This window comes from Rutilus rutilus (assembly GCF_951802725.1).
Source record: "Rutilus rutilus genome assembly, chromosome: 7".
In the NCBI taxonomy this organism is placed as follows: domain Eukaryota; kingdom Metazoa; phylum Chordata; class Actinopteri; order Cypriniformes; family Leuciscidae; genus Rutilus; species Rutilus rutilus.
Window position 1 is genome coordinate 12,720,818 of NC_140221.1, and position 27,199 is coordinate 12,748,016.

At 46.5% G+C, this 27,199-nt stretch overlaps 1 protein-coding gene across 2 annotated transcripts in view; it reads left to right on the forward strand.

Moving 5' to 3' along the window:
• The window catches only part of LOC311294160 (integrin alpha-X-like), a 190,903-nt gene that overhangs the window by 67,960 nt on the left and 95,744 nt on the right, over window positions 1-27,199 (forward strand). For both annotated transcript variants that reach the window (XM_084414877.1, XM_084414876.1), the window contains exons 12-13: window positions 22,236-22,384; window positions 22,602-22,727. In XM_084414877.1, coding sequence (XP_084271003.1) covers window positions 22,236-22,384; window positions 22,602-22,727 — 275 coding nt within the window. The remainder of the gene's footprint in view (window positions 1-22,235; window positions 22,385-22,601; window positions 22,728-27,199) is intronic.

Below are 27,199 nucleotides of genomic sequence, written 5' to 3' on the forward strand. Positions count from 1 at the left end.
ATTGCAAGAGAATGCATACCAAGTGCGTTTGTTCATCATGAGGGATCAAGACCTATCATTTCCACTCATTCTTGGCCTTGATTTCCTTGTGTCAATTGGCTTAAAACTTGACTTCAACAGTTCTTCATATTCATTTCCTGGACAGGAGTCACCACAACCTTTTTCTTGCTATCTTCAACCTGCCAGCATTAACATTCACTGTGCATTATCAACTATACAAGTGTCAGAAAATACCATAAACATCATCAAGGATTTGGTGAGTGAAGCCGATATTTCGTGCACTGAGAAGCAGCAACTAGAAGGTCTCTTACTGAACTGGCCCACTGTTTGTACCGATGACCTAGGACAAACATCTGTCATCAAACATCAGATTATGACTAGTAATTCCATCCCGGTAAGGAAAAGACCATATCCTGTACCAATTATAAAACAAAATTTCATTGATGGGGAGATTGAATCGATGTTGAACAAAGGCATAATACGACCGTCTACTTCACCATGGGCAGCTCCTGTAGTCCTAGTACCAAAAAAGGATGGAAGTGTTCGGTTCTGCGTAGATTATCGATCGTTGAATGCCAAAACACCATTAGACGGATTCCCCATGCCTCAAATTCAAGACATCTTGGAGTCAATGTACGGAGCCTCAATATTCAGCACCTTAGATCTTAGGAGTGGATATTGGCAAGTTATGATGGATGACTGCAGCATCCAGAAGACTGCTTTCGTTACCAGGAATAATCAATATGAGTTCATTCGTCTTCCCTTTGGGCTGAAGAATGCAGGAGCTACCTTCCAAAGATTGATGAACCGAATATTGAAGGATTTGCTTGGTAAATGTTGCTTCGTGTATATTGATGACATTGTGGTGTATTCCAAAGACATCCAACAACATATCCAAGATCTTAAGGCGGTGTTCCGTGAAATGGAAGCAGGTGGCTTGACACTGAACCTTAAGAAGTGTAATCTCTGTAAAAAATCACTGTCTTTTTTAGGACATGTGGTTTCTGAAGAAGGAATCAAAACAGAAGTGACTAAGGTGGAAGCCGTGAAGAACTTTCCCACACCAAAAAACTTGAAGGACGTTCAGCGCTTTCTCGGCCTTGCTGGATGGTATCATCGGTTCATTTCTCGTTTTTCAGAACTTGCTGCTCCTCTTCATGCTCTCAAGCGGAAGAATGCATTGTGGAATTGGAATGATGAGTGCCAAGTTGCTTTTGAGAAGCTGAAGGAGGCTTTGCAAAAGGCCCCAGTTCTTGTACCACCAGACCCTAGCAGACCATTTAAAGTACAGACTGATGCAAGCAACATCGGTTTGGGGGCTGTTTTGACCCAAGAATCGGATCTGGGTGAGCGGGTCATTGCATATGCATCGCGACTACTTCAGGGAGCAGAGAGATCGTACTCCGTATCAGAGAAGGAATGCCTTGCTGTGGTGTGGGCGGTGGAAAGGTGGCAGAAGTATCTGGAAGGGAGACAATTCCAAATTATCACAGATCATGCAGCTCTTTTCTGGGTATTTAACCACCCTCGACCTACTTCGAAACTCATGAGATGGGCCATACGACTTCAGGGACTTGACTTCACGGTGCAATACAGGAAAGGCAAATGCAATGTTGTTCCCGACTCATTATCCCGTGCCTTGTCTGAAGAGGATCTCTCGAGCCCAATTGCAATATGTCGTGCTCAGGATGTGGGTAAGGATTTTTCTGTGGACTGGGATGAGTTAGAAAAATCACAGAAGGATGACCAAGCACTGCAGGATCTATGGGAAAAAGCAAAATATCCCCCACAAGACCCAAATCACATCCACTATGTTGTACAAAATCAATTTTTGTTCCGATGCATTCCTGACTCAATGAAAGGTAGCAGATTGCAAGTAGTCATTCCCACAAATCTCCGTCAGAAATTCCTGGAATTTGCCCATGATAACCCACTGAGCGGACATTTGGGACGTATGAAGACATTACGTCGGTTGCTTAATGTGGTATACTGGCCAGAAATTCGACAGGATGTGTGGAATTATTGCAAGCAGTGTCAGGTTTGCCAGAAGTATAAACCCCGCATTCACAAGCTTTCTGGACAGCTGCAGTCTACACCCATCAAGGAACCTGGATATATGTTAGGCTTAGATCTCATGGGACCTTTTCCTAAAAGCTCAAAACTGAATGAGTACTTGTTGGTTGTCGTGGATTATTGCAGTAAGTGGGTGGAGGTGTTCCCGTTACGCACAGCGAAGACGCATGTCATAGCGGACATTCTTGTCAGGGAGATTTTTACTCGCTGGGGAACTCCGACTTACCTTGTGTCGGATCGGGGACCCCAGTTCACATCCCAACTACTGAACACTACATGCAAGCGGTGGGGAGTGGTTCAAAAACTTGCCACAGCATATCACCCACAAACCAACTTAACCGAGAGAGTGAATCGCACTCTCAAAACCATGATCGCCTCTTTTGTCAAAGATAACCATCGGCGTTGGGATAAGTGGGTTCATGAATTTCGTTTTGCAATCAATTCTGCGTGGCAAGAGAGTACCGCATACACTCCAGCGGAAATTGCCATAGGACGTAAATTGAAAGGACCCATGGATCAATTCCAGTATCATCATCCAGATCCTGATCATTCTGCCTACAATGTCATTGAGCGCCAACAATCCCTATTGAACAGAGTTAAAGAAAATGTTGCAAGAGCTCAGGACAGACAGAGGAAGTACTACAACCAGAGGAGACGAGAAGAATCTTTTGAAGAGGGAGATCTTGTCTGGGTTCGTACTCATCCAGTGTCTCGGGCAGGGGATGCATTTATGGCAAAGTTGGCCCCGAAGTGGCGAGGACCCGCAAAGGTAATCAGGCAATTGAACAAAGTCAATTATAAAGTCGAAGTGTCAGCTAACCCCGTGCAGATTGAAACTTATCATGTAGAGAATTTGAAAAAGTTTTACGGTTATGTCTAACCTTTCTCTAAAGGGCGGGGTGTGTAACAGTTATGAAAGGCTGTTCCATTTTTGTATTGTAATGCTACTCCCCACCTCAAGGGGGTCTAGGGAGGTTTCTATAGGAAGGGCTATCCTTTTAAAAGAGACAAGTAAGAATGTTTAGGAGGTATTGTCAGGTCTTTGAGTGTTTTGCTCAACTGAGATCGACGCAAGAAACCCTATTACGAGGAACCTTATTGGTTCTACAGCTCAATGTAAGTTGTATATATTTTGTAATTCTATGTTTATTGTATTTGTCAATTGCATATTTTGATTTGTGTTTGCCTGTTTATTTAGAGGGTTCTTTTTTGACTTCATTCTATTTGGACACTTCATCTGGACTTTGTTGTGCTCTAATTCCACGGCTACGCCTTTGTTTGTTTCCCGGACTGGTGGTTGATTTATGATTTGGACCCCTTATAAGTTGGACTTCTACTCATGGATTTCTATTGAACTTTTGGAACATTGTAAACACGCACCAGTTGCCTGGACTACTTCTGGTATTGTGAGAGATTTACTTTATTTCTGCCTGAACCTGAACTTGTGTTGAACGGAAAAGTTCTTGCATAAAGAATCCTCTTTCTTGTTGTATTGAGTTGCTGATAATATTGCTTTTGTGAATTATATAGTAATGGTTTGGGTTATCTCACAAAACTTTAAATACACTTAACTCTCATCTTAGATGAATGGATCCCCTTCATTTAGTGTGTAACCAAAATTAGAAATGTTACAACACAATAAACAGTACAATGTTAAAGTTGTATTGGCTGCACAAAGTTCAAATAAATTCAACAGTACTATAATCAGATTTCCTTACTACATATAAACACACTTACTGAAAACAAATATATTTGTAACCCGCAAATGTCACAAAAGCATAAAATTAATCAAAACCAGTTGGTGAATATTTGGCTAACATGTTAGCTTTCAGCATGTAGTTCATTCATTCAGAGTACTCACCAGTTCCTCTAAGTAAACATATGGCAATCTGGTGACGGTGACAATCCCCTGCAGCCACTATGTTATTCTAAAAGTTACAATGATGTGTTTAACTTAAAAGAATAAATCAAGCAAAAGAGTGAATTGTTTGTTGAACACAAACCTGTCCACAGCTGCCGATCAGCTTCCCCACACCTCTGAATGAGGAAGAAGCTGCAGCCTAATTAAACTTGTGCTCTACTGCGCGATTGGCCAAGCACAGTCACATGACTGGGGTGGCATGAGATCACTTCTTAAAGGGGCAGCAGAACTAATAATATATTACCAGATTTCAACCTGGGTTACATTTATTTCCATGGTATTATCGGAATTGTACCATGTAACTTGATCATTCCCTTTTCCATATAGTCACAATTTTTTACCTCATTTGTCCTGCAACGTTACTAAGGAAAACATGACAATTTACTCAGTAAGTAAAGTGAAACTGTACTGTAAAATGAAGCCTTGTTTATTTCCACGGTATTACCGGAATTGTACCATATAACTTGATCATTCCCTTTTCCATATAGTCACAATTTTTTACCTCATATGTCCTGCAACGTTACCAAGGAAAACATGACAATTTACTCAGTAAGTAAAGTGAAACTGTACTGTAAAAGGAAGCCTTGTTTATTTCCATGGTATTACCAGACTCTTACCACATCCTTTGCTACTGCTTAAACATTTTTGAAATCACAAACTTTTACCGTGTGTTCTGCAACTTAACTAAAACATTCCAGCCTGGTCTCATTGTTAATACGTAGTATTAACACGTAATTTTCAAAGATAGAAAACTACATAGGCTACAGTTATGAAGAAAAACAACATATGTGTAATCACAATAATTTATTTATTGTGAAAATGTCAAAACCGGTACCAAAAGTCGTTCACATGACGATGTGTTGCAGTCACAGTCCTCTCTTTCAGTATATAATAGTTTTGAATGAGGTACAGAGCAGAATTTAAGTTATTAATCCATGAAAATGTTAATCCGGCTTCGCTCTGTGTGAAGGCGCGCGCGCTTCTCCATTTCAAATATAGTTTACCGACTGAAATACGGCATGTCGCAATCTGTGACGAACATAGACCAACAGGCGAGAGCCAATGAGCGTTTGATATCACTGCCGTAAAACATTCTTGAGGGCGCAATTTTTGAATTTGAATTCATCACGAGCGCGGGTCCGCGGCGGGATTTGACAGTTACAGACTGCGCTGTTGTTAAAGCCTGTGAAATGGAGATGAAGATCACTCACTGGATAAAGGGCTGAATTTGGATCTCTTTCTTGCAAACGTATGGATTCTAAAGATTTGGATTATATCAAGTAGGCTATAATAAAATTGATGTCTTTTGTGAATTTATGTTGGGTTTTGGTGTATTATTGTTCTATTGGAGAAAACGCATTTTGTGTCTCACTGTAAATAAACTAAATATTAAAATGGTTAAACGATTAAATAAGGTACTTTTAAGGTTTTAAAGTGTATTCTTGTTTAACTGCATGCTAATCCTCCGAAACGAGTTTGCAGCAGAAGGCACGAACAGAGCGAAATGTTATTAGTCTATTTCTTGAGTAAACTGCATAAATGCGACTGAAAACGTAATTGATAAGACATTTGAATGCAATAGAGTCAAAACATTAATGCCACGATTTTAATATGCGATACACGATTTTTTTTTTCATGGAATTTTCATGGAATTACTGGGATCTTACCCTATAATCTGTAATAGCTACAGTTATAGGAAATAAAAAGGCTTCCTTTTACAGTACAGTTTCACTTTACTTACTGAGTAAATTGTCATGTTTTCCTTGGTAACGTTGCAGGACATACGAGGTAAAAAATTGTGACTATATGGAAAAGGGGAATGATCAGGTTATATGGTACAATTCTGGTAATACCATGGAAATAAACAAGGCTTCATTTTACAGTACAGTTACACTTTACTTACCAAGTAAATTGTCATGTTTTCCTTGGTAACGTTGCAGGACATACTAGGAAAACAAATAAATAAAAATGTGACTATGGAAAAGGGAATGATATGGTACAATTCCGGTAATACCATGGAAATAAACAAGGCTTCATTTTACAGTACAGTTTCACTTTACTTACTGAGTAAATTGTCATGTTTTCCTTGGTAACGTTGCAGGACATATGAGGTAAAAAATTGTGACTATATGGAAAAGGGAATGATCAAGTTATATGGTACAATTCCGGTAATACCATGGAAATAAACAAGGCTTCATTTTACAGTACAGTTGCACTTTACTTACTGAGTAAATTGTAAAAACATTTGCAAGAACATACCCAGTATTTAAGATGTGCCATGACATTAGGGAAAACGTACTCGGTTACTAACGTAACCTCGGTTCTCTCTAGAGAGAGGAACGAGTACTGCGTAGAATACGCTAGGGGAAAATCCTTTTCCACGAGAATACTGAAGCCAAAAAATTATCCTTTAATTTTGTATTAATGTAAAACGCGTTGCGGCAGCATACAGACAAAGGCGAGGCAGCTCGCGCGCCTATTGGCTGGTCTGCTGGCAACTGCTTAAGCCTATCGAGCGAGACCTAGAGTGACGTCAGACCCAATGAGGGCGCTTTGCGCCCTCTGCGTCACGTCCCGCCGAGACGGGCGTGGCTTAGGTCTATAAATACCGCTCGCAGGCATTATTTCTCTGGTTTTTCATAGTCGAAGCAACCAGAGCGCGTGCAGGCACGGCAGGATACGCAGTACTCGTTCCTCTCTCTAGAGAGAACCGAGGTTACGTTAGTAACCGAGTACGTTCTCTTACGAGAGATACTCTCGTACTGCGTAGAATACTCTAGGGGAACCTACTGTAAAACGCCGTGCGTGCTGGGATCTGATACCATAGACTCAAGGGCGACAGCCCGGAGTTCATACAGTACATAATCACCCAGGGGACTCACAGGGAATCCTGGAAGAGAGGGGGGTTAGCCACTATCTTCCTTATAGCAGCATAGAGCAAGGATTGCAATACTCAATAGCTGCATAACTGACAGCGCCAGTTATGAGATTTTGGCCATACTAGACCGACAGTAGTCTGGCCTGTAGTGTGGGAACCTCTAGGTTGTAAAACCTTATAAATGTAGACGGAGAGGCCCAGCCTGCCGCCATACAAATATCTTGCAAGGCAATCCCACTTGACCATGCCCACGATGAAGCCATGCTTCTCGTGGAGTGCGCTTTGACACCCAGCGGGCACTGCATGCCCTTGGTTGTGTAAGCTAGCGCTATTGCGTCCACTACCCATCTGGATAGGGTCTGTTTCGAAGCGGCTAGTCCCTTAGAACGCCCGCTGAACGAAACAAAGAGCTGCTCCGTCTGTCTGAAAACAGACGAGCGAGACACATAAGCTCTTAACGCCCTGACTGGGCAAAGGGAGCTTTCGTCCATATTTCCTTCAGTGACCGGCAGGGCAGACAGGGAAATGACCTGTGCTCTGAACGGTGTATTGAGGGATTTAGGAACATAACCGTGCTTAGGTTTGAGTATAACTCTAGTCATTCGGCCCAAATTCCATGCACGTCGCGCTTACTGAGAGCGCGTGTAAGTCCCCTATGCGCTTCACTGAAGCGAGAGCCAGAAGAAACGCCGTCTTGAAAGACAGGTGTTTAAGATCAATCTCCTGCAAGGGCTCAAATGGATGACCTTTCATGGCTTCCAGTACCGTAGAAAGGTCCCATATAGGGACTGTGGGAGGTCTGGGAGGATTCAGTCTCTTAGCTCCTCGAAGGAAGCGAATGACTAAATCGTTCCTTCCAATAGACTGGCCGAGCGTGGTCGAAGAGAACACTGCTATGGCCGCTACATAGACTTTGAGCGTGGAAGGGGACCTGCCCTTATCCAACAGCTCCTGTAGGAAGGAGAGAACCTCCGTCACACCGCAATGCAGGGGTGACACACCACGAGCTGTGCACCAGCTAGAGAACACTGACCATTTTGAGGCATAGAGACGTCGCGTAGACGGAGCTCTGGCCTGTGTGATAGTGTTTAACACTCCCTGTGGGAGGTCAGCGGGTACCCGTTGATGGCCCACACATGGAGGGACCACAGCTCTGGGTGAGGATGCCAAATCGAGCCGTTGGCTTGAGAGAGGAGATCCCTCCTCAGAGGCACTGGCCACGGGGCGGTGCTCGCTAACTGCATCACAATTGGGAACCAAGGTTGGCTCATCCAAAGTGGGGCTACAAGCAGCACTGAGCATCCTTCTTCCCTGACCCGTTCTACCACCTGAGTCAGGAGGGAGACGGGGGGAAAAGCGTAGAGAGGACGGCGAGGCCACTCGTGGGTCAGCGCGTCCTTGCTCTTCGAGAAAAATTCTGGACAGTGAGCGTTTTCTTGAGACGCGAACAGGTCTACTTCCGCTCTGCCGAATTTCTTCCACAGCAGCTGGACTGTCTGTGGGTGCAAAGACCATTCTCCTGTCGGAACCTGGTTCCTGGACAGTCTGTCTGGTCCTATATTTAGGAGCCCTGGCACGTGCGCTGCTCTCAGCGAGAGCAGGTTGCTGCGGGCCCATATCAGGAGGCGCCTGGTTAGCCTATACAGAGTCAGGGACCTGAGGCCGCCCTGGCGATTTATGTAGGACACCACTGAGACGTTGTCTGAACGTATTAGCACGTGGTGTCCCTTTATGAGGGGACAAAAGCGCGTGAGCGCTTTGCTCACTGCCAACATTTCGAGGCAGTTGATATGTAAGAGCTTCTCCTGCTTTGACCATTGGCCAAAAAGCGGTCTGCCCTCGAGCAGCGCTCCCCATCCCGAGGTGGATGCGTCCGTGGACACCACCATCACTCTCGAGGAAGTCCCCAGGCTTACACCTGATTGGTACCAGTCTTTTGCCTCCCAAGGTTTCAAAGCTGCAATGCATGCTTGATTGACCTTGACGCGAAGCCGACCGGAGGCCCACGCTGTGCGTGGTACTCTCTTTCTGAGCCAGAACTGCAGTGGGCGCATGCGCAGAAGGCCCAACTGGAGAACTGAAGATGCTGAGGCCATCAGACCGAGCATCCTTTGAAAGGCTTTGAGAGGGACTATCGCGCCGCAGCGGAGCGAGCCGGCTGCGCGCCGAATGTCCAGTGTGCGCTGAGATGACAGGCGTGCTGTCATTAGCAGCGAGTTCAGCTCTATTCCCAGAAAAGATATAATCTGTCTGGGGAAAAGCGAGCTCTTTTCCCAGTTCACTGCGAGACCGAGATTCTCGAGGTGATCGAGTAAAATGGTCCTGTGCTCTACGAGCTCTGAGTGAGATTGGGCTAGAATCAGCCAGTCGTCCAGATAGTTCAGCACTCGTATGCCCCGTAATCTGAGGGGTGCGAGCGCTGCGTCCATGCACTTTGTAAATGTACGGGGTGCCAGGGACAAGCCGAAAGGCAGGACTGTGTACTGATATGCCTGGCCCTCGAAGGCGAATCTCAAAAATCGCCTGTGACGTGACGCTATCTGTATTTGAAAATACGCGTCCTTTAGATCTATTGACACAAACCAGTCCCCCTGGCGGACGTGCGCGAGGATTTTTCTGGTTGTGAGCATCCTGAACTGGCGCTTCATAAGCGCTCTGTTCAGCTGCCGCAGATCTAGTATGATCTAGATCTAGATCGTCGCGCTCATGACATCTGAGGCAGGGGGCGCGCTGATAACGGCGCGCGCTCGACTCCTCCGCAGTGTTTAGCTGAGAGGAGGAGGGCTGGGCTAGTTTCATGTCTGTGTGTGGGCGTGGGCGCAGAGCAGCGGGCACATACACCACCTTTACAGCATTGCTCGCGTGAGCAGAGCATATGCATACTGGTCCTGTATTTACAGGGACCGTGAGACATGTGGGAAGTAGCGTTTGTGGGCACTGGGTAGTGGGCACTTTTGCTACATTTGAAGCGCAATCGATCTGAGTCGATTTTATGTGCGCGGGCCCTGTGTGAAGGGCTGTGCTTGTGTGTAGGAATGGGCACTGAGTAGTGGGCATTTTTTCTACACATGAAACACCGTCGGCCGTGGCCGGGACACCAGAAAATACACTCTTTAAGGGATTTATCTGGGTAGCCGTAAAAACGGCTTTTGTGTGCAGGCAAGCGAGTAATGGAACCGGCTTGTTGGCTGCTAAATACGCTGGACCAGTCACATTTCCTGGAACTGGACGAGCGGTAAGCTTTGGTGGAAGTCCGGCCGCAGCGGGACTTGGACACCGTCGCTTTCCTAGGCATGCTAGGACGATTTCGGGGCCTCTGTCTTCAACGCAATCTTCTGCCGCGGGCCACGCGGGGCGGGGCGGCGGCCGGATGAGTGAGAGCGCGGTCTCGAGCTCTGGGTTTGGCGGCGTTGAGAAGAGGAGGCGGCGGGCGGAGGCTTAGGCTGTGAGCTCTGAGCAGACGGTTTCGCACGGCCTGCTGCAGAACCGGAGCGCTTCGGGAGGAAGTGCTTCATGGCCTGGGTCGCTTTCTGCACCTCAGCGAACCTATCGGCGAAATCTTTGACCGAGGTTCCGAAGAGGCCGGCAGGGGAAAGCGGCGCGTCGAGGAACGCGGTGCGCTCTGACTCAGTCATGTCAGTGAGCGTAAGCCACAGATGTCTCTCAGACACGGTGAGCGAGGCCATGCTCCGTCCAATGGCCTGTGCTGCTGACTTGGTGGCGCGAAGAGCGAAGTCTGTAGCGCTCCTCAAGTCCGGCACGCAGATTGCGTCAGGTCCTCTCTCGTCCAGCTGGCAGAGGAGATCGGCCTGGTATATCTGGAGCGTGGCCATGGTGTGCAACGCTGACGCGGCCTGCCCGGCGGCGGAGAAAGCGCGGCGGAGCAGGGCTGACGTCGTGCGGCAGGCTTTTGAGGGCAGCGCCATCTTAGCACGCCGTCCAGCAGAGGGCGGGCATAAGTGCGCTGCAATAGCCTCTTCGACCGGCGGTAGGGAGTGGTAGCCTCTGTTCTTTGCGTCGTCGACAGCGGAGAACGCCAAAGAGACAGAGGATCGTGTCCTGGCCGAAAAAGGGGAGCCCCAAGACTTAGCGACTTCTTCATGAAGCTCAGGAAGAAAAGGCGCTGGCTTGGATGCAGGTGAAACGCGCTCCCCAGGCAGGAAGTAGCCGTCCAGCCGGTTGTGAGCAGGCTGCTCAGGCGTAATCCACTCGAGGCCGAGGCTCGCCGTGGCCTGAGTGAGCACGCGCATGAGCTCCGCCTCAATGCTCGCTCTCTTTCCCGTAGAAGCACGGGCAGGGGGGGCGGGATCCTCAGAGCTCGCCCAATCCTCACTGCCTGATGCTATGAGAGAGCAGGAATCCCCCTCTCGTAGCAGCGCGTCGATCTCATCAGCGTCATCGACAGAAGCGGCGGCAGACCGCGGCCGCTGTCCGTCCGGAAGTGAAGCTGATGAAACCGGAGAAGCAGGCGGGCGCACCGGCGAGCTTTGACAGCTGAGAGAGGGCTCCGGGATTCGCTGAGCGCGGCGCTTTTTACGGCGCGGCACAACAGCAGGTGTGGGCGCAGTCTCGTTGAACAGTGCCAAGCGAGTCCTCAGAGTCGCTAATGGCAACAGCTCGCAGTGATGGCAGCCGCCATCAGCGAGCGCGAGAGCTGCATGTTCTTGACCCAGGCAGGAAGCGCAGATGACATGGCGGTCCCCGTCGCTGAGTGTGGCTTTGCACGAGCCACAAGCAGGCATCTTGAAAAAGACGCAGCTCTTTTAGACAGTGTGAGTCGCGCCGGCGAACACACACACACACAGTGCAGTAAAGGATATGGGCGCTGGATAGCGCAGCAGGAAGGCGATGAAGGCGGCGCGGCCAGCAGCTTCGTCGACTCGTCCCGCTGAGGTGCTTCTTCAACAGCGCGGCTTCTTCTCGGATCCAGCGATGTGAGTTGCTTCGCTGAAGGATGAAAAATCAGAGAAATAATGCCTGCGAGCGGTATTTATAGACCTAAGCCACGCCCGTCTCGGCGGGACGTGACGCAGAGGGCGCGAAGCGCCCTCATTGGGTCTGACGTCACTCTAGGTCTCGCTCGATAGGCTTAAGCAGTTGCCAGCAGACCAGCCAATAGGCACGCGAGCTGCCTCGCCTATGTCTGTATGCTGCCGCAACGCGTTTTACATTAATACAAAATTAAAGGATAATTTTTTGGCTTCAGTATTCTCGTGGAAAAGGATTTTCCCCTAGCGTATTCTACGCAGTACGAGAGTATCTCTCGTAAGAGAACTGTTCCTGGGGGGTAGTTACCAGGTAAGTGTAAGGTAAATTATTTGATAAACCCTCTATAAATGGGTGTAGCAATGAACAACAACTATGTAAGACAAGGTAATTTATTGGAAACTACCGTCTTAATTTCAAGATAGTAATAAATAAACATGGACTGTTACCAACATAACCCTAGGATAACTACAAACCTAACTTGAATTGATGGGTAATACTGGAGGTGTTTCTAAAAATAGTTTGCCTACATTCTGAGGAAGTACACAATTAAATCTGAGTTATTACCAACCTAAACAGGTAACAAGTACACAGTACTTTGTTGAGTTGATATTTAACAGTGGCGTTTTTTTTCCCTGGTAGTTTCTCTGTAATTGCATACTAATCACCTTAAGTAATTACACACTAAAATACTATAATTTACCATATGCTTACCAGGTAAATACTTAGTAGTTAGTTTGTAGTTTCTCTGCATTTACATACTTGTTACCTGTGGTAATTACCAATAACCAACTATAACTTACCATATATTTACCAGGTAAATACCTAGTAATTAGTTTGTAGTTTCTCTGCATTTACATACTTGTTACCTGTGGTAATTACCAATAACCAACTATAACTTACCATATATTTACCAGGTAAATACCTAGTAATTAGGGGACTGTAAAAGAAAGGGTTACCGATTTTTTTTTTTTTTTTATGAAAAACAACTGAAGCTGGTACCCGGGCGTAGCAGGGGGGCTCAACAGCGCCCCCTTGAACGGGGTCCGAAGATTTCCGCACTCTGTTCTTAGCTCCGCCCAACAGGAAGTCAACTATTATGGGTTGTTTGAAAAACGCATCCTCTGGAATTTGAAATGCTCCTCCTAGAAAATTCGTCCAATCGCAACCAAACTCAGTCAGCATGAAGTCAAGACATTGAGGATGATAAATTTCTGACGGATTTTTGATATCTCAAACGGTTTGGCCGTGGCGAGGAAACGAATTTATGGCGAATAAGGGACACAGGAAATGTGTTATAACTTCAGCATACATTAACTGATCTTGATGAAACTTCAGCAGTGTGTTCTTGTAAGAGGCCGATCACATGGATGTAACTATTGTGAGTCAAAGTTATAGCGCCACCAACTGGCAGCAGGAAGTTTGTCACTTTCAAAATGCTTTGAAATCACCCTCTTATTTTTACCCGATTTGCTTCAAACTTTGTGTATAATGTAGACACACGGCAGATGTAGACCTGTGAAAGGATTCTTGATATCTTAGATACTGTTGTCGTGGCAACGCATCAAACTTTAATATTCTTTTCAGATGCTTTTGAGACTCTTATCATGCTTGAAATTGGATGAAACTCGACAGACACATCACATTTATTGGCCAGTAAACGGGCGTGGTGAGGGGCTCAGTAGCACCACCTTTAGTCAAAAATGGGGGCTTAGTTTTTCCTAGAGTCACAAAACTCGCTACGTATATTGTTCTCATCGAGCCGGACAACTTTCTAATTTACAGTTATTCGCTCCGACCAACAGGAAGTCAGATATTTTGGTTTGAATGTGATTTTTTGGAGAATTCTCTTTCTCTCTCTCTCTCTCTCTCTGTATCTGTGTCTCTGTGTGTGTGTGGGGGGGGGGGGGTGTGGGGGATTTGTCTGTTAGGAGAGATTTGCTTTTATAATTGTTTTTCAAGGTTTCAGGGGCTTTTGGGGCCCTTAACGTGTTCGAAAACTCTTGAAACTTTGCACACAGGTCAGAACCTGCGGCCATCAGGGCCGGGCCGGGCTGAAGCTGGTACCCGGGCGTGGCAGGGGGGCTCAACAGCGCCCCCTTGAACGGGGTCTGAAAATTTGGTCCATAAATCAAACACGCTTGCATGTAATAATATGAAACTCAGTACACATATAGATCTCACATATAGATCTCATGTTCGGCTCGGGCCGAACAACTTTCGTGCTCTAAGTTTTACGAAAAAAGAAACACGAAGTGGTATAACTTCTGCACACATTAACTGATCTTGATGAAACTTCAGCAGTGTGTTCGTGGTAAGAGGCCGATCAGATGGATGTAACTATTGTGAGTCAAAGTTATAGCGCCACCAACTGGTAGCAGGAAGTGTGTCACTTTCAAAATGCTTTTGACAAAAGTGGGGGGGTTAGTTTTACCCACAGTAAAACTAACCCCCGGCCCCGGCCATTCAGCCCGGCCCTGATGGCCGCGGGTTCTGACCTGTGTGCAAAGTTTCAAGAGTTTTTGAGCATGTTAAGGGCCCCAAAAGTGCCTGAAAGGCAAAAAAATATATATATAGCTGCGAGCAGCGATGAAGGGCCAAAGCCAGCGGCACCGCAACCCCGGTGCCTTTAGTGTAACTAAAGGCACCAGGGTGGCGGTGCCACCGGCTTGGGCCCGCAATCGCTGCTCGCAGCAATTTTTTTTTTTTTGCCTTTCAGGCACTTTTGGGGCCCTTAACATGCTCAAAAACTCTTGAAACTTTGCACACAGGTCAGAACCAGCGGCCATCAGGGCCGGGCTGAAGCTGGCACCCGGGCGTGGCAGGGAGGCTTGACAGCGCCCCCTTGAATGGGGTCTGAAAACTTGGTCCATAAATCAAACACGCTTGCATGAATTAATATGAAACTCGGTACGCATATAGATCTCATCGGGCTGAACAACTTTCGCAGTCTTAAGTTATACGCCAGCCCAACAGGAAGGCAGCTATTATGGGTTGTTTGGAGAACGCTTGCTGTGGAATTTGAAACACTCCTCCTAGAGAATTAATTCAATCGCCACCAAACTCGGCGTGCATGAAGTCAAGACATTGAGGATGCTAAATTGCGGACAGATTTTTGATATTTCGAACGGTTTGGCCGTGGCGAGGACACGAATTTATGGCGAGAAAAGAGAAACACGAAGTGGTATAACTTCTGCACACATTAACTGATCTTGATGAAACTTCAGCAGTGTGTTCGTGGTAAGAGGCCGATCAGATGGATGTAACTATTGTGAGTCAAAGTTATAGCGCCACCAACTGGTAGCAGGAAGTGTGTCACTTTCAAAATGCTTTTGACAAAAGTGTGTGGGGGGGTTAGTTTTACCCACAGTTACAAAAATCAGTACGTATATTGGTCTCATCGAGCCGGACAACTTTCTAATTTACAGTCATTAGCTCCGACCAACAGGAAGTCAGATATTTTGGTTTGAATGTGGATTTCTTTGCAAAATCAGCCTCTGAATTTTTACCCACTCCTCTTAAGTGTTTTTTTTTTTATTCCCACCAAACTTTTTCAACATGATGAAAATACATTAACGATGCTAAATTGTGAACGGATAATACATATCTCAAACGGTTTTGCTATGGCGAGGGATTAAAGTAATGTCAAAAATGGAAACACTAAAAGCCTCATATCTTCTAAAAATGTAATTATACACCATTTATTTCTATGTAAAAAAAAAAATCTTTTTTTTATAATTGTTTAAGTTTAAAAACAGCCAGCATTTTTTTTATTTATTTTTAAATAAATACATCATGTCATTCATAGTGCTATACTGCCCTCTTGTGTTCAAAATCAGGTAGGCCTATTGTATCTATATAAAAATATACTAGGTATGTGACGGTGAGAATATTTTACCACCGGTTAATCAACGGGTTAATAAACGTTAATCAATGTTGTGGAATATTTTGAGTGTATCATAAAATCAGAATAAGGTTAGACAAGTAATATTTTCTGTCTTTATATTTTTATATATATATATATATATATATATATATATATATATATATATATATACACTCACCTAAAGGATTATTAGGAACACCTGTTCAATTTCTCATTAATGCAAATATCTAATCAACCAATCACATGGCAGTTGCTTCAATGCATTTAGGGGTGTGGTCCTGGTCAAGACAATCTCCTGAACTCCAAACTGAATGTCAGAATGGGAAAGAAAGGTGATTTAAGTAAGCGTGGCATGGTTGTTGGTGCCAGACGGGCCGGTCTGAGTATTTCACAATCTGCTCAGTTACTGGGATTTTCACGCACAACCATTTCAAGGGTTTACAAAGAATGGTGTGAAAAGGGAAAAACATCCAGTATGCGGCAGTCCTGTGGGCGAAAATGCCTTGTTGATGCTAGAGGTCAGAGGAGAATGGGCTGACTGATTCAAGCTGATAGAAGAGCAACTTTGACTGAAATAACCACTCGTTACAACCGAGGTATGCAGCAAAGCATTTGTGAAGCCACAACACGCACAACCTTGAGGCGGATGGGCTACAACAGCAGAAGACCCCACCGGGTACCACTCATCTCCAGTACAAATAGGAAAAAGAGGCTACAATTTGCACGAGCTCACCAAAATTGGACAGTTGAAGACTGGAAATATGTTGCCTGGTCTGATGAGTCTCGATTTCTGTTGAGCACCTAGGCAAGCGCGAAGCTGCCAGTGACATAACTCTGGCGTTGATGTCAACAGTGCTGGAGGAACTCAGGGCCTCTCGGGGAGGCTCACCTGAGGAGAATATCGCACGTTTCCAGTCCGTGGAGTGGAATGGCGAGCAAGCGAAGACACCTTAGCGGGTCCTAGTACCGGCTGGTTGAAGCGAGTACATGAGAGGCCACTGGCTCCACTCAGAGGTTATAGAACCTGGTGAATGTGTTAGGTGTCGCCCCACTGTGTTCTGTCTACGTAATCACTGGACAGAGCAGTGCCAAGGCTGGGTCTGCCTCCTCCGAGGGCAGCGCTTGCAGGTTCACCACCTGATCTCGAGAGGGAGTGGTGGGAACCTTGGGCACATATCCAGGCTGGGGTCTCAGGATCACATGAGAACAGGCCGGCCCAAATTCCAGGCACGCTTCGTCAACGGAAAATGCGTGCAGGTCCCCTACCCTCTTAATGGAGGCCAATGCAACCAGGAGCGCTGTCTTAATTGACAGGATCTTAAGCTCCACTGATTGCAGAGGCTCAAAGGGAGCACTCTGCAGGGCAGTTAAGACCACTGAGAGGTCCCAAGAGGGAACGAGAGAAGTGCGAGGAGGATTCAGTCTCCTTGCTCCTCTCAGGAACCTGATGATCAGGTCATGCTTTCCTAGAGACTTACCTTCAACTGCGTTGTGATGTGCAGGAAGGAAAGCATGACACTGATCAGGCATCTTCTAGGGTCTTCTCAGTGAGAAGAGAACCAGTTGACGAAGATGTTCCACTTCAACGCATAGGCATGTCTCGTGGACGATGCTCTAGGACGATGCTCTAGCCAGTGGTTCTCAACTCCAGTCCTCGGGACCCACTGCTCTACACATTTTGTATGTCTCCCTTATTTAACACACCTGAATCAGATCATCAGCTCATTAGGAGAGACTCCATGAACTGAACTGAGTGTGTCAGATAAGAGAGACATACAAAATGTGCAGAGCAGCGGGTCCTGAGGACTGGAGTTGAGAACCACTGCTCTAGCGGAAGCGATGGTAGCCACCACCGCTGGTGGTAGGGTACTCAAACCTGCCTCGTCCCATCCAGGAGCCACACGTGGAGGTTCCAAAGATCGGGACGAGGGTGCCATAGGGTGCCCCGTCCCTGAGAAAGGAGGTCCTTCCTCAGAGGGATTGGCCAGGGAGGTGCTGTAGCGAACAGTACTAGTTTGGAGAACCAGGTCTGGTTGTGCCAATGAGGAGCAACCAAAATGACCTGCTCCTCATCCTCCCTGATCTTGCACAGCGAGATGGCCCCGCGGCCAGCTGTGCACCAGTGTGTCCGTGCCGAGCATGACCCGTGCCGAGGTCTACCTGTGCATCCCTGAACTGATCCCAAATCAGCTGAACCGTCTGGGGATGGAGTCTCCATTCTCCAGGGAGAGGCTGAAGCCGTGAGAGCTCGTCGGCTGCACAGTTCAGGTCTCCCGGGATATAAATGGATCGAAGTGGCCTCAGATGCTTCTGACTCCATAGGAGGAGGTGGCGGGCGAGTGGCGACATACGGCGGGAGCGCAGACCACCTTGTCGGTTGAAGTATGCTACTGTTGCAGTATTGTCTGATCGGACTAGTTCGTGCTGACCCTTGAGCAACGCATGGAAACGGTGCAGGGCGAGACGTACTGCCAGCAACTCGAGTCAATTGACATGCCAAAGGCGCTGGGGTCCTATCCAGGATCCCACGGCAGCATGTCCATTGCACATGGCACCCCAGCCCGTGGTGGAGGCATCTGTTGAGACAACAGCATGCCTGGAAACTCGTATTCCAGCCCTCAGAAAGCTGAGGTTCATCCACGGGGTGAAGGTCTGACGACAGGTCTGAGTAACTGGTACTCGGAGTGTGCCGTGTTGCCATGCCCACCTCAGGACTCGTTCGTGAAGCCAGAGCTGAAGCGGTGTCATATGAAGCAGTCCGAACGGCGTTACTGCGGCAGCGGATGTCATATGCCCCAGGAGCCTCTGAGATAACTATCAGTGGAATCGCACTCCTGCCCTTGAACTGTCTCAGGCAAGTCAGCAGTGACTGCGCGCGCTCGCTCGTAAGCTGCGCGCACATGGCGACCGAGTCGATTTCTATACCGAGATAAGAGATCCTCTGCATGGGTTTGCAAAGTTTGCTCTTCTCCCGGTTGACCCGAAGGCCCAGATGGACTAGGTGCCGGAGCACTAGGTCCCCGTGTTCACAAACTTGGTCTCGAGGGCGAGCTAGGGTCAGCCAGTTGTCGATATAGTTCAGGATGTGTGTAATCCCTGTGTTGCCATAGCGGAAAACAAGGGCTGCCTCGACGACTTTCGTGAAGATGCGAGGAGACAGGGCTAGACCGAATGGGAGAACCCCATACTGATATGCCTGCCCCTCGAAAGCAAAGCGTAGTAATGGTCTGTGTCGAGGGAGAACGGAGACATGAGAGTAGGCGTCCTTTAGGTCGATCGCTGCAAGCCAATCCTGTGGCCGCACACATTCGAGAATGCGTTTGGCCGTGAGCATCTTGAACGGAAGCCTGTGAAGGGATCGGTTCAAGACATGCAGGTCCAGGATTGGCCGTAACCCACCGGTTTTCTACTTTCTAATGAAGTAGGGGCTGAGAACCCGGACTTAATTTCGGCTGGAGGGGACAATCTCGATCGCATCTTTCTCCAGTAAGGTAGCGACCTCCGCACGCATGACAAGGGCATTGCCACCCACCATAGTGTAACGGACTTCCCGGAAGCGGGGAGGAGATCGTGTGAACTGAATCGCATAGCCGAGCCTGATGGTTCTCTCGACCCAGCGGGACAGGTTGGGAGCTCTAGCCAGGCTCCCAAGAACTGATCCAGCGGGGTCATGGGAACCACAGACTGTCCCTCGGTGGGGCAGCGAGGTGGAATGACCGGCCCGGACGTGGGCGGCGTAGCGACCCGGTGTGGGGGCACGGTCATTAGCCGCGTCCTGCCAGAGTAGACCAGGGAAGGACCAGCATTCCACGGGGGCCTGCTCTGACAGGGGTCTGGCGACAGAGGGGGACGAGAGTCGCGAGGCTCGTGAGCGTTGCACACTGTCATCTGGGACCTCTGGGGGCTTGGAGGAAGGGGCATCAGTTCAAAAGATTATCCCGGGGGAAGGAGTGTCCCTGCTACCAGCTCCTGAGAAGAACTGAGCCCTAACTCCAAGCTGCCCATCTCAGGAGTGCTGCTTAGCCTGGCGTTTAGCCGGCTTAGTGGCGGAGGAGCCGCAGGGAGGCGGCATCGGCGGGAAGCAGACTAAGGAAACTACACGGACAGATGGCTGTCGGTGCAGAAGGGCCTCAGTCTACTTCTGGGCTGTTGAGAACTGCGCCCAACAGTTTTCAACACCGCCCAACAGTTTTCAACACCGCCGAAGAGCCCAGCCTGGGATATGGGGGAGCTGAGAAAATGAGTTCTCAGATTCCTGCATATCAACCTGGTTGAGCCCTAATGGTATTCCTGGACCACACATGTGGACATCACCTGACCTAGGGAACTCACAGTGACCAACGTCGCCCGTAGAGCAAGGTCGGTACAGTGCGTGGCGGATCAACCAGCCCGGACATGGGAGGCATAGCGTCCCAGCGTGGGGGCGTGGTCAGATTCCACGTTCTGACAGTGTAGGCCAGGGAAGGACGAGCGTTCCGCGGGGGCCTGGTCTGACAGAAGTCCTGGGTCAGCACTGCCTCGGAGGTGTAGATGACCCACGGCTCTATGTCTGAGCCACGACAGTGGCATAGAACATACAGACCATGATCGCCATGCCAAGGAGGGCAGTGAAGGCGGAGAACGCCCGTGGGCCGCGTTAAGTCAACGGGGACTTCCGCGACCCGGTGGCGTCCTGATGCACGTCCGGGAAGAAAGGCACTTCCAGCGCACGCCGCGCCAAGGGACCAATCGTCCAGTTTACAGCAGACCGACACTTTCAGCTGCCAGGGAAAGCATGGTCGTCAGCTCTGGATCTGACTCGACTAACACTGGCACTCCCGAGGGAGGCAACAAAGTCGAATCTTCATTTCCAGAGGAATCAAGCCCGCCTTGTGAAGCTGAGTGACATGACATCATCTGCCGGAGCCCCGAATGAAAACACTGGGGAGGAACCAGGCACACACGGAAGCCCCACGATGTGGATGTGGAGGGGGGCGTGGCCCGAGGAATGACTTGCTGGTTATATGCCACACCGTAACCCTCAGATCACCCTGGCCACCAGACAAAGTATCCCCTCTCGAGGAAGAGATAAATTGGGGTGTGGCAGAGGGGACTCTACCCACTCGGAGATCATTGAGTCTCGATGTATAAACATCGCGATGGTCATGTTCCCGCAATGAAAACATGACACATCCACGAGCGCTGACGAGCGTGATTAAGCCCAACACGCAAAACAGTACTCGTGACCGTTAGGCAGATGGATCACGCGCCCACATCCAGAAAATATACGGGTGAACCGTCTTGAAAAAGACGTGCTGCGTGCAGCTCTTTTAGAGAGAGGAAAAAATCAGTAGAGTGCTGAGTACAGTGAAACACATACACTGTCGGCAGATCACTGCAAAGATCAGTAGCAGGCAATGCGATCTCGCTGGAACGCGCCGTCGCACCAACACACTGAAAAGCCGCTCGTCTCTTAGAGTGAGGATGATTCCGAATGGCTTGTAGGAGTGAAGAGAACTCTTGGCTCCAAAGCGAGAACATATCTGCATGTTGCCAGCGTACTTCCTTATATACCCACGAGGTGGGGCGGAGTTACGCTATGCAAAATCCGCAGACCCATGGCATTTCTTGCCATTGGCTCGTTTTATTTCTTGAAGATGAGAGGCTTTATAAGCGAAACCCCATTTGTCGTCACGACGTAACTCGTAGTGACTATGAAAGGGAACTTTAATTTCCTATTATCACTGTAAAGCTGTTTTGAAACAATCTATATTGTTAAAAGCGCTATATAAATGTATGTGACTTGACTTGACACACACATTCATACGAGTTGCAGTAAAAATAGTTTTAAGGGTGAGATGATGAAATCCCTAGTTTCTAGCAATATATGCACTTATAAGACCTGACCTGAACAAACCATCAATCATTCATTTAACTCTTCTATCGTTTTTTAGGCTGGTTATTAAATTTTATATCAAAGAAACAGTTCTGCTAAGAGTCTGGAGGCTACTTGCGTTTGTTTTTGCATTCCTTTGGGGATTATCTTTGTCGGCCCCCGGGTTCGTTGATTGGCTGCCGGTCTCGTCGTGTCTGAATTGATGTCAATCACGTGGTGTGTTGGCGGATGGATGGAAAGTCTTTGAAGTTGAAAGCGGGCTTTGCTGTGGAATCGTTGACCGAAACTGTACAGCAGAACTTAACTTAGACCTGAGACTATCAACGGAAAAGAAAAGAAACTAAGTAAGAGATAGAAAAGTGAGATGAGAGTGTATAGATGGCTTGAAATAAATTGTTTAACTCATGTTCTTCTGATCTTGATCTGCAGTCTTTTGCCTGCGCATTTACATGTCTACATGTCTGGTCTAAATCGTCTTCTACTCCAAATCTTTGTTTGTGTCCTAAGATTTTAAATTCAAATGTTTGTCCAGCCTCCTGGATGAGATCTAACCAATTAGACACTGTATTTAGTTCGGAGGTGGCTGTTTTCTCTTACTGGCTTTCTCTTACTGCAGGTTACTCTGTTGCTGTGGCATCAGTGAATGGTCATGTTGTGTACTTTGCGGGAGCACCAAGGCATAGACACACTGGGCTGGTGCTGGGATTTACACAGAACCATCAGAACCACAGCTGGACCATCTCTCATAGGATATACGGATCACAGGTGTAAAATTTTATCTACATTATACGCAACATACAGTACTATACACATTATATAATATGTATTTATCAGAGCTGGCACATGCTGTGTATTGACTTCATCAATATTTTTTTTTTAAATATACTCACGCATTTATCACTGTAGTCTCTCCCATCTTTCAGTCCTTGATGCTTGCCTTCATACATCACCTTTTCCTTTTCCTCCGTTTGTCTCTCTGTAGCTGGGCTCATATTTTGGGGCAGAGTTGTGTGTGTTGGGTGCTTCTGAGTTGTTAGCAGTCGGAGCTCCGCTATATCACGTTCATGGATTTGGAGGAGAGGTCCGGATATGCCCACTAAACTCTATGGTAAGAGCAACACCACGTTCAGACGGAGCTGAGATTTAGAAACAAAATACAGATATATACACTACTGGTCAAAAGTTTTAGATAGATAAGATTTTAATGTTTTTAAAAGAAGTCTCTTCTGCTCACCAAGGCTGCATTTATTTGATAAAAAAAAAACAATAATAATAATAATTAAAAAAACAGTAATATTGTGAAATATTAGGACAATTTAAAATGACTGTTTTCTATTTTAATATATTTTAAAATGTAATTTATTCCTCAGATGAAAGCTGAATTTTCAGCATCATTAATCCAGTCTTCAGTGTCACATAATCCTTAAGAAATCATTTTAATATGCTGATTTTATGCTCAAAAAACATTCATTATTATTTTCAATGTTGAAAACAGTTGTGTACAATTTTTTTTCAAAATTCTTTGATGAATAGAAAGTTCAAAAGAACAGCATTTGTTTAAAATAGAATATTTTCTAACATTATACATGTCTTTACTGTAACTTTTGATCAATTTAACTCATCCTTGATGAATAAAAGTATTGATTTATTAGGGCCCAAGCCCTGAAAGGGCGAAGATTCCTTGGTTCCGGAAGGAATTTTTATTTAAATTTTTTGCCTTTTTGCCTTTTTGCCACATTTAGGGCCCTTAACATGCTCAAAAACTCTTGAAATTTTGCACACACGTCAGAACCTGCGGCCATCAGGGCCGGACTGAAGCTGGTACCCGGGCGTGGCAGGGGGGCTCGACAGCGCCCCCTGGAATGGTGTCTGAAAACTTGGTCCATAAATCAAACACACTTGCATGTAATAATATGAAACTCAGTACACATATAGATCTCATCGGGCCGAACAACTTTCGTGCTCTAAGTTTTACAAAAGCCCAACAGAAAGTCGGTTATTATACGTTGTTTGGAAAACGCATACAATGTAATGTGAAATACTCCTCCTAGGGAATTCATCCGATCGCCACCAAACTCGGTGTGAATGAAGTCAAGACATTGAGGATGAATTCTTGCGAACGGATTTTTGATATCTCGAATGGTTTGGCCGTGGCGAGGAAACGAATTTATGAAAAATAATGGGACACAGGAAGTGTGTTATAACTTCTGCATACATTAACTGATCTTGATGAAACTTCCGCAGTGTGTTCGTTGTAAGAGGCCGATCACATGGATGTGACTATTGTGAGTCAAAGTTATAGCGCCACCAACTGGCAGCAGGAAGTTTGTCACTTTCAAAATGCTTTGAAATCACTCTCTTATTTTTACCCGATTTGCTTCAAACTTTATGTGTATAATGTAGACACACGGCAGATGTAGTCCTGTGAAAGGATTATTGATATCTTAGATACTGTTGCCATGGTAACGCATCGAACGTTAATATTCTTTTTTGATGCTTTTGAGACTCTTAGCATGCTTGAAATTGGATGAAACTCGACAGACACATCACATTTATTAGCCAGTAGACATGTGCAAAGTTTCAGAAACGGGCGTGGTGGAATGGCTCAGTGGCGCCACCTTTTGACCAAAGTGGGGGGTTAGGTTCATCTACAGCGACAAAACTTGGTATGTATATTGTTCTCATCAAGCCGGACAACTTTCTAATTTACAGTCATTAGCGCCGAGCAACAGGAAGTCAGATATTTTGGTTTGAATGTAGATTTCTTTGCAAAATCAGCCTCTGAATTTTTACCCACTCCTCTTAAGTGGTTTATTTTATTCCCACCAAACTTTTTTCAACATGATGAAAATACATTAAAGATGCTAAATTGTAAACAGATAATAAATATCTCAAACGGTTTTGCTATGGCGAGGGATTAAAGTAATGTCAAAAAAGGAAACACTAAAAGCCTCATATCTTCTAAAAATGTAATTATACACCATTTATTTCTATATAAAATTATACAAATATCAGAACTAAATTTTAACTTAAATTTTTTTTTCAATTTAATAATAGTTTAAGTTTAAAAACATCCAGAATGTTTTTTTAGTCCAAAAAATAAATAAATTATGTCATTCATAGTGCTAGCCCTTTTGTGTTCAAAATCAGGTAGGCCTATTGTATCTATATAAAAATATACTAGGTATGTGACGGTGAGAATATTTTAACACTGGTTAATCAACGTGTGACACCGCTGGGGGCTTTTGAATCGCTAACTTAAAAACGAAAGAAAAATATGTTTGTCCGCACTGACATGGATAATGGTGCAGAGCAGGGCGAGTGTTTTCAATGAATTCCTATGGAAGTAGGAATGAACTAAAAAACATTGACTCTGTTCTGCCCGTTCCTCGCCGTGGACGCGCACCGTTATGAATGCCCGTGCAGCCGTGAGCATTTTAGTTTAATTTTAAAATTAGTGCCATTTCGGGGGCAGATTGCTTGAATTTATTTTACAAAAGCACAATGTTGTGTTTTATTTCGACTGTACACAAATATAAGTTAACACTTTGCAGTTTGAATGATGTCCTTTATGAACAAAATGACGGAGTATCTTTTTATGTGTCCACTGTTATATCGCACCCGCGCCACACACACACACACACACACACACACACACACACACACACATTCCAGCATTGCAATCTTGACATCGCAGTCTGTTCATTATAGCCTTAATAAAATATTATAATAAAATAGTAAACCTAACATATAAAAATTACACTGCTCTGTTTAAATAGTCAGTAGTACAATTCATACTATTCACAGTAATCACCGCTCAACTGTGATGTTTCCAAGCACATTTTTGCGCATGTGAAGAGGATAATTTTTCCCTTCAATATTGGAACTTGAGTGAAGTACAAAGCCTATAATAAACAATAGTTTAGCATCCAAAAACTTTAATAATAATAATAATAATAATAATAATAATAAATATATATATATATATAGTCAGGGTTCACAGATGATACAGACAAGATGGTAAGTTCAATGCTTTAATTGCAGAATGATTCGGAGTCGGAGACAAATGGTGAGTAACAACAACACAGATAATCAGAGATGCTTAGCTGAATAGTAAAAGTCTTTCTTTCTCTCTTTCTTGCAGATGATGATGATGATGGAAGATCGATGAAGATGGTTGGCAGGCAGATGGAAGGCGATCGCGTCTCAGGTAAGTGAGCAGGTAAGTGTTCAGGGAGTCTGTGAGTCATGAATTGACGAGACCAGACAAGTGACTGCAGGGAGAGTGCACATTATATAGGGAGTGCTGGTGATGGGATACAGGTGACGGTGATTAGTAGTCTGGGGATAATGAACGGGAGAAAGGCTGAGTGGGCGGAGAGAGAGAATGAGTGGGAGGTGATGATGAACGTGGTGGAGATGGAATCCTGACAGTACCCCCCCTCCCGAGGTGGCTCTCGACGACTGAGAAGTGCGCTGCCGGCGGCGAGGTCGACCACGACCCCTGGGAGCCGGACGGTCCGGATGATCCTCGTGGAACTGGGAGAGTAGAGTAGGATCCAGGATGTCATCACGTAGGACCCAAGAGCGTTCTTCTGGCCCGTAGTCTTCCCAGTCCACAAGGTACTCCAGGCGGGGACCTCGCCGCCGGGAATCCAGGATGGTACGGACGCGATACACCGGTTCCTCTTCTACTGGAAAGGGAGGAGGAGGTACATCCGTGGAAGTGTCATCTGAGGGAACAGGAGTGACAGGGTAAGTGAAAGGTTTGAGTAAAGACACATGAAAGGATGGAGAAATCTTGTACTGAGAGGGAAGGTTGAGCCTGTAGGTCACTTCGTTCAACTGCCTCTGGATGGTAAATGGTCCGATGAATCGAGGACTCAGCTTACGGCAAGGCAGACGGAGGCAGATATCCTGAGTCGATAGCCACACCTTTTGTCCTGGCCGATACTGAGGTGTATCGAGTCGACGACGGTCCACTAATTCCTTGTGCCTCCGTACTGCCTGTTGGAGATGCACATGAGCTGAGTCCCATACCCCCTCGCTCTGATGGAACCAGAAGTCGACAGCTGGTACCTCCGAGGGCTCACCCGACCAAGGAAAGAGTGGAGGTTGATATCCTAGGATACACTGGAAGGGGGTGAGCCCGGTGGTGTTCTGCCGAAAGGAGTTCTGAGCATATTCTGCCCAGGGGAGGTAGCGGCTCCAGCTGTCCTGGTACTGATGGCAGTATGTTCGCAGGTAACGTCCTATCTCCTGGATCTTCCGCTCAGTCTGGCCGTTCGTCTGCGGATGGTAACCAGAGGAGAGGCTGACGGTGACCCCGAGGAGCTTGAAAAAGGCGTGCCATACCCGGGAGATGAACTGGGGTCCCCTGTCCGAAACAATGTCCTCTGGGATGCCGAAATTCCTGAAGACGTTGTGGAAGAGAGCTTCTGCTGCTTCAAAAGCTGTGGGAAGACCAGGTAAGGGAATCAGCTTGCAGCCTTTGGAAAACCGGTCCACAACGACGAGTACACAGGTAAAGCCTCCTGATTTGGGTAGATCAGTCATGAAATCGATCCCTATATGTGACCA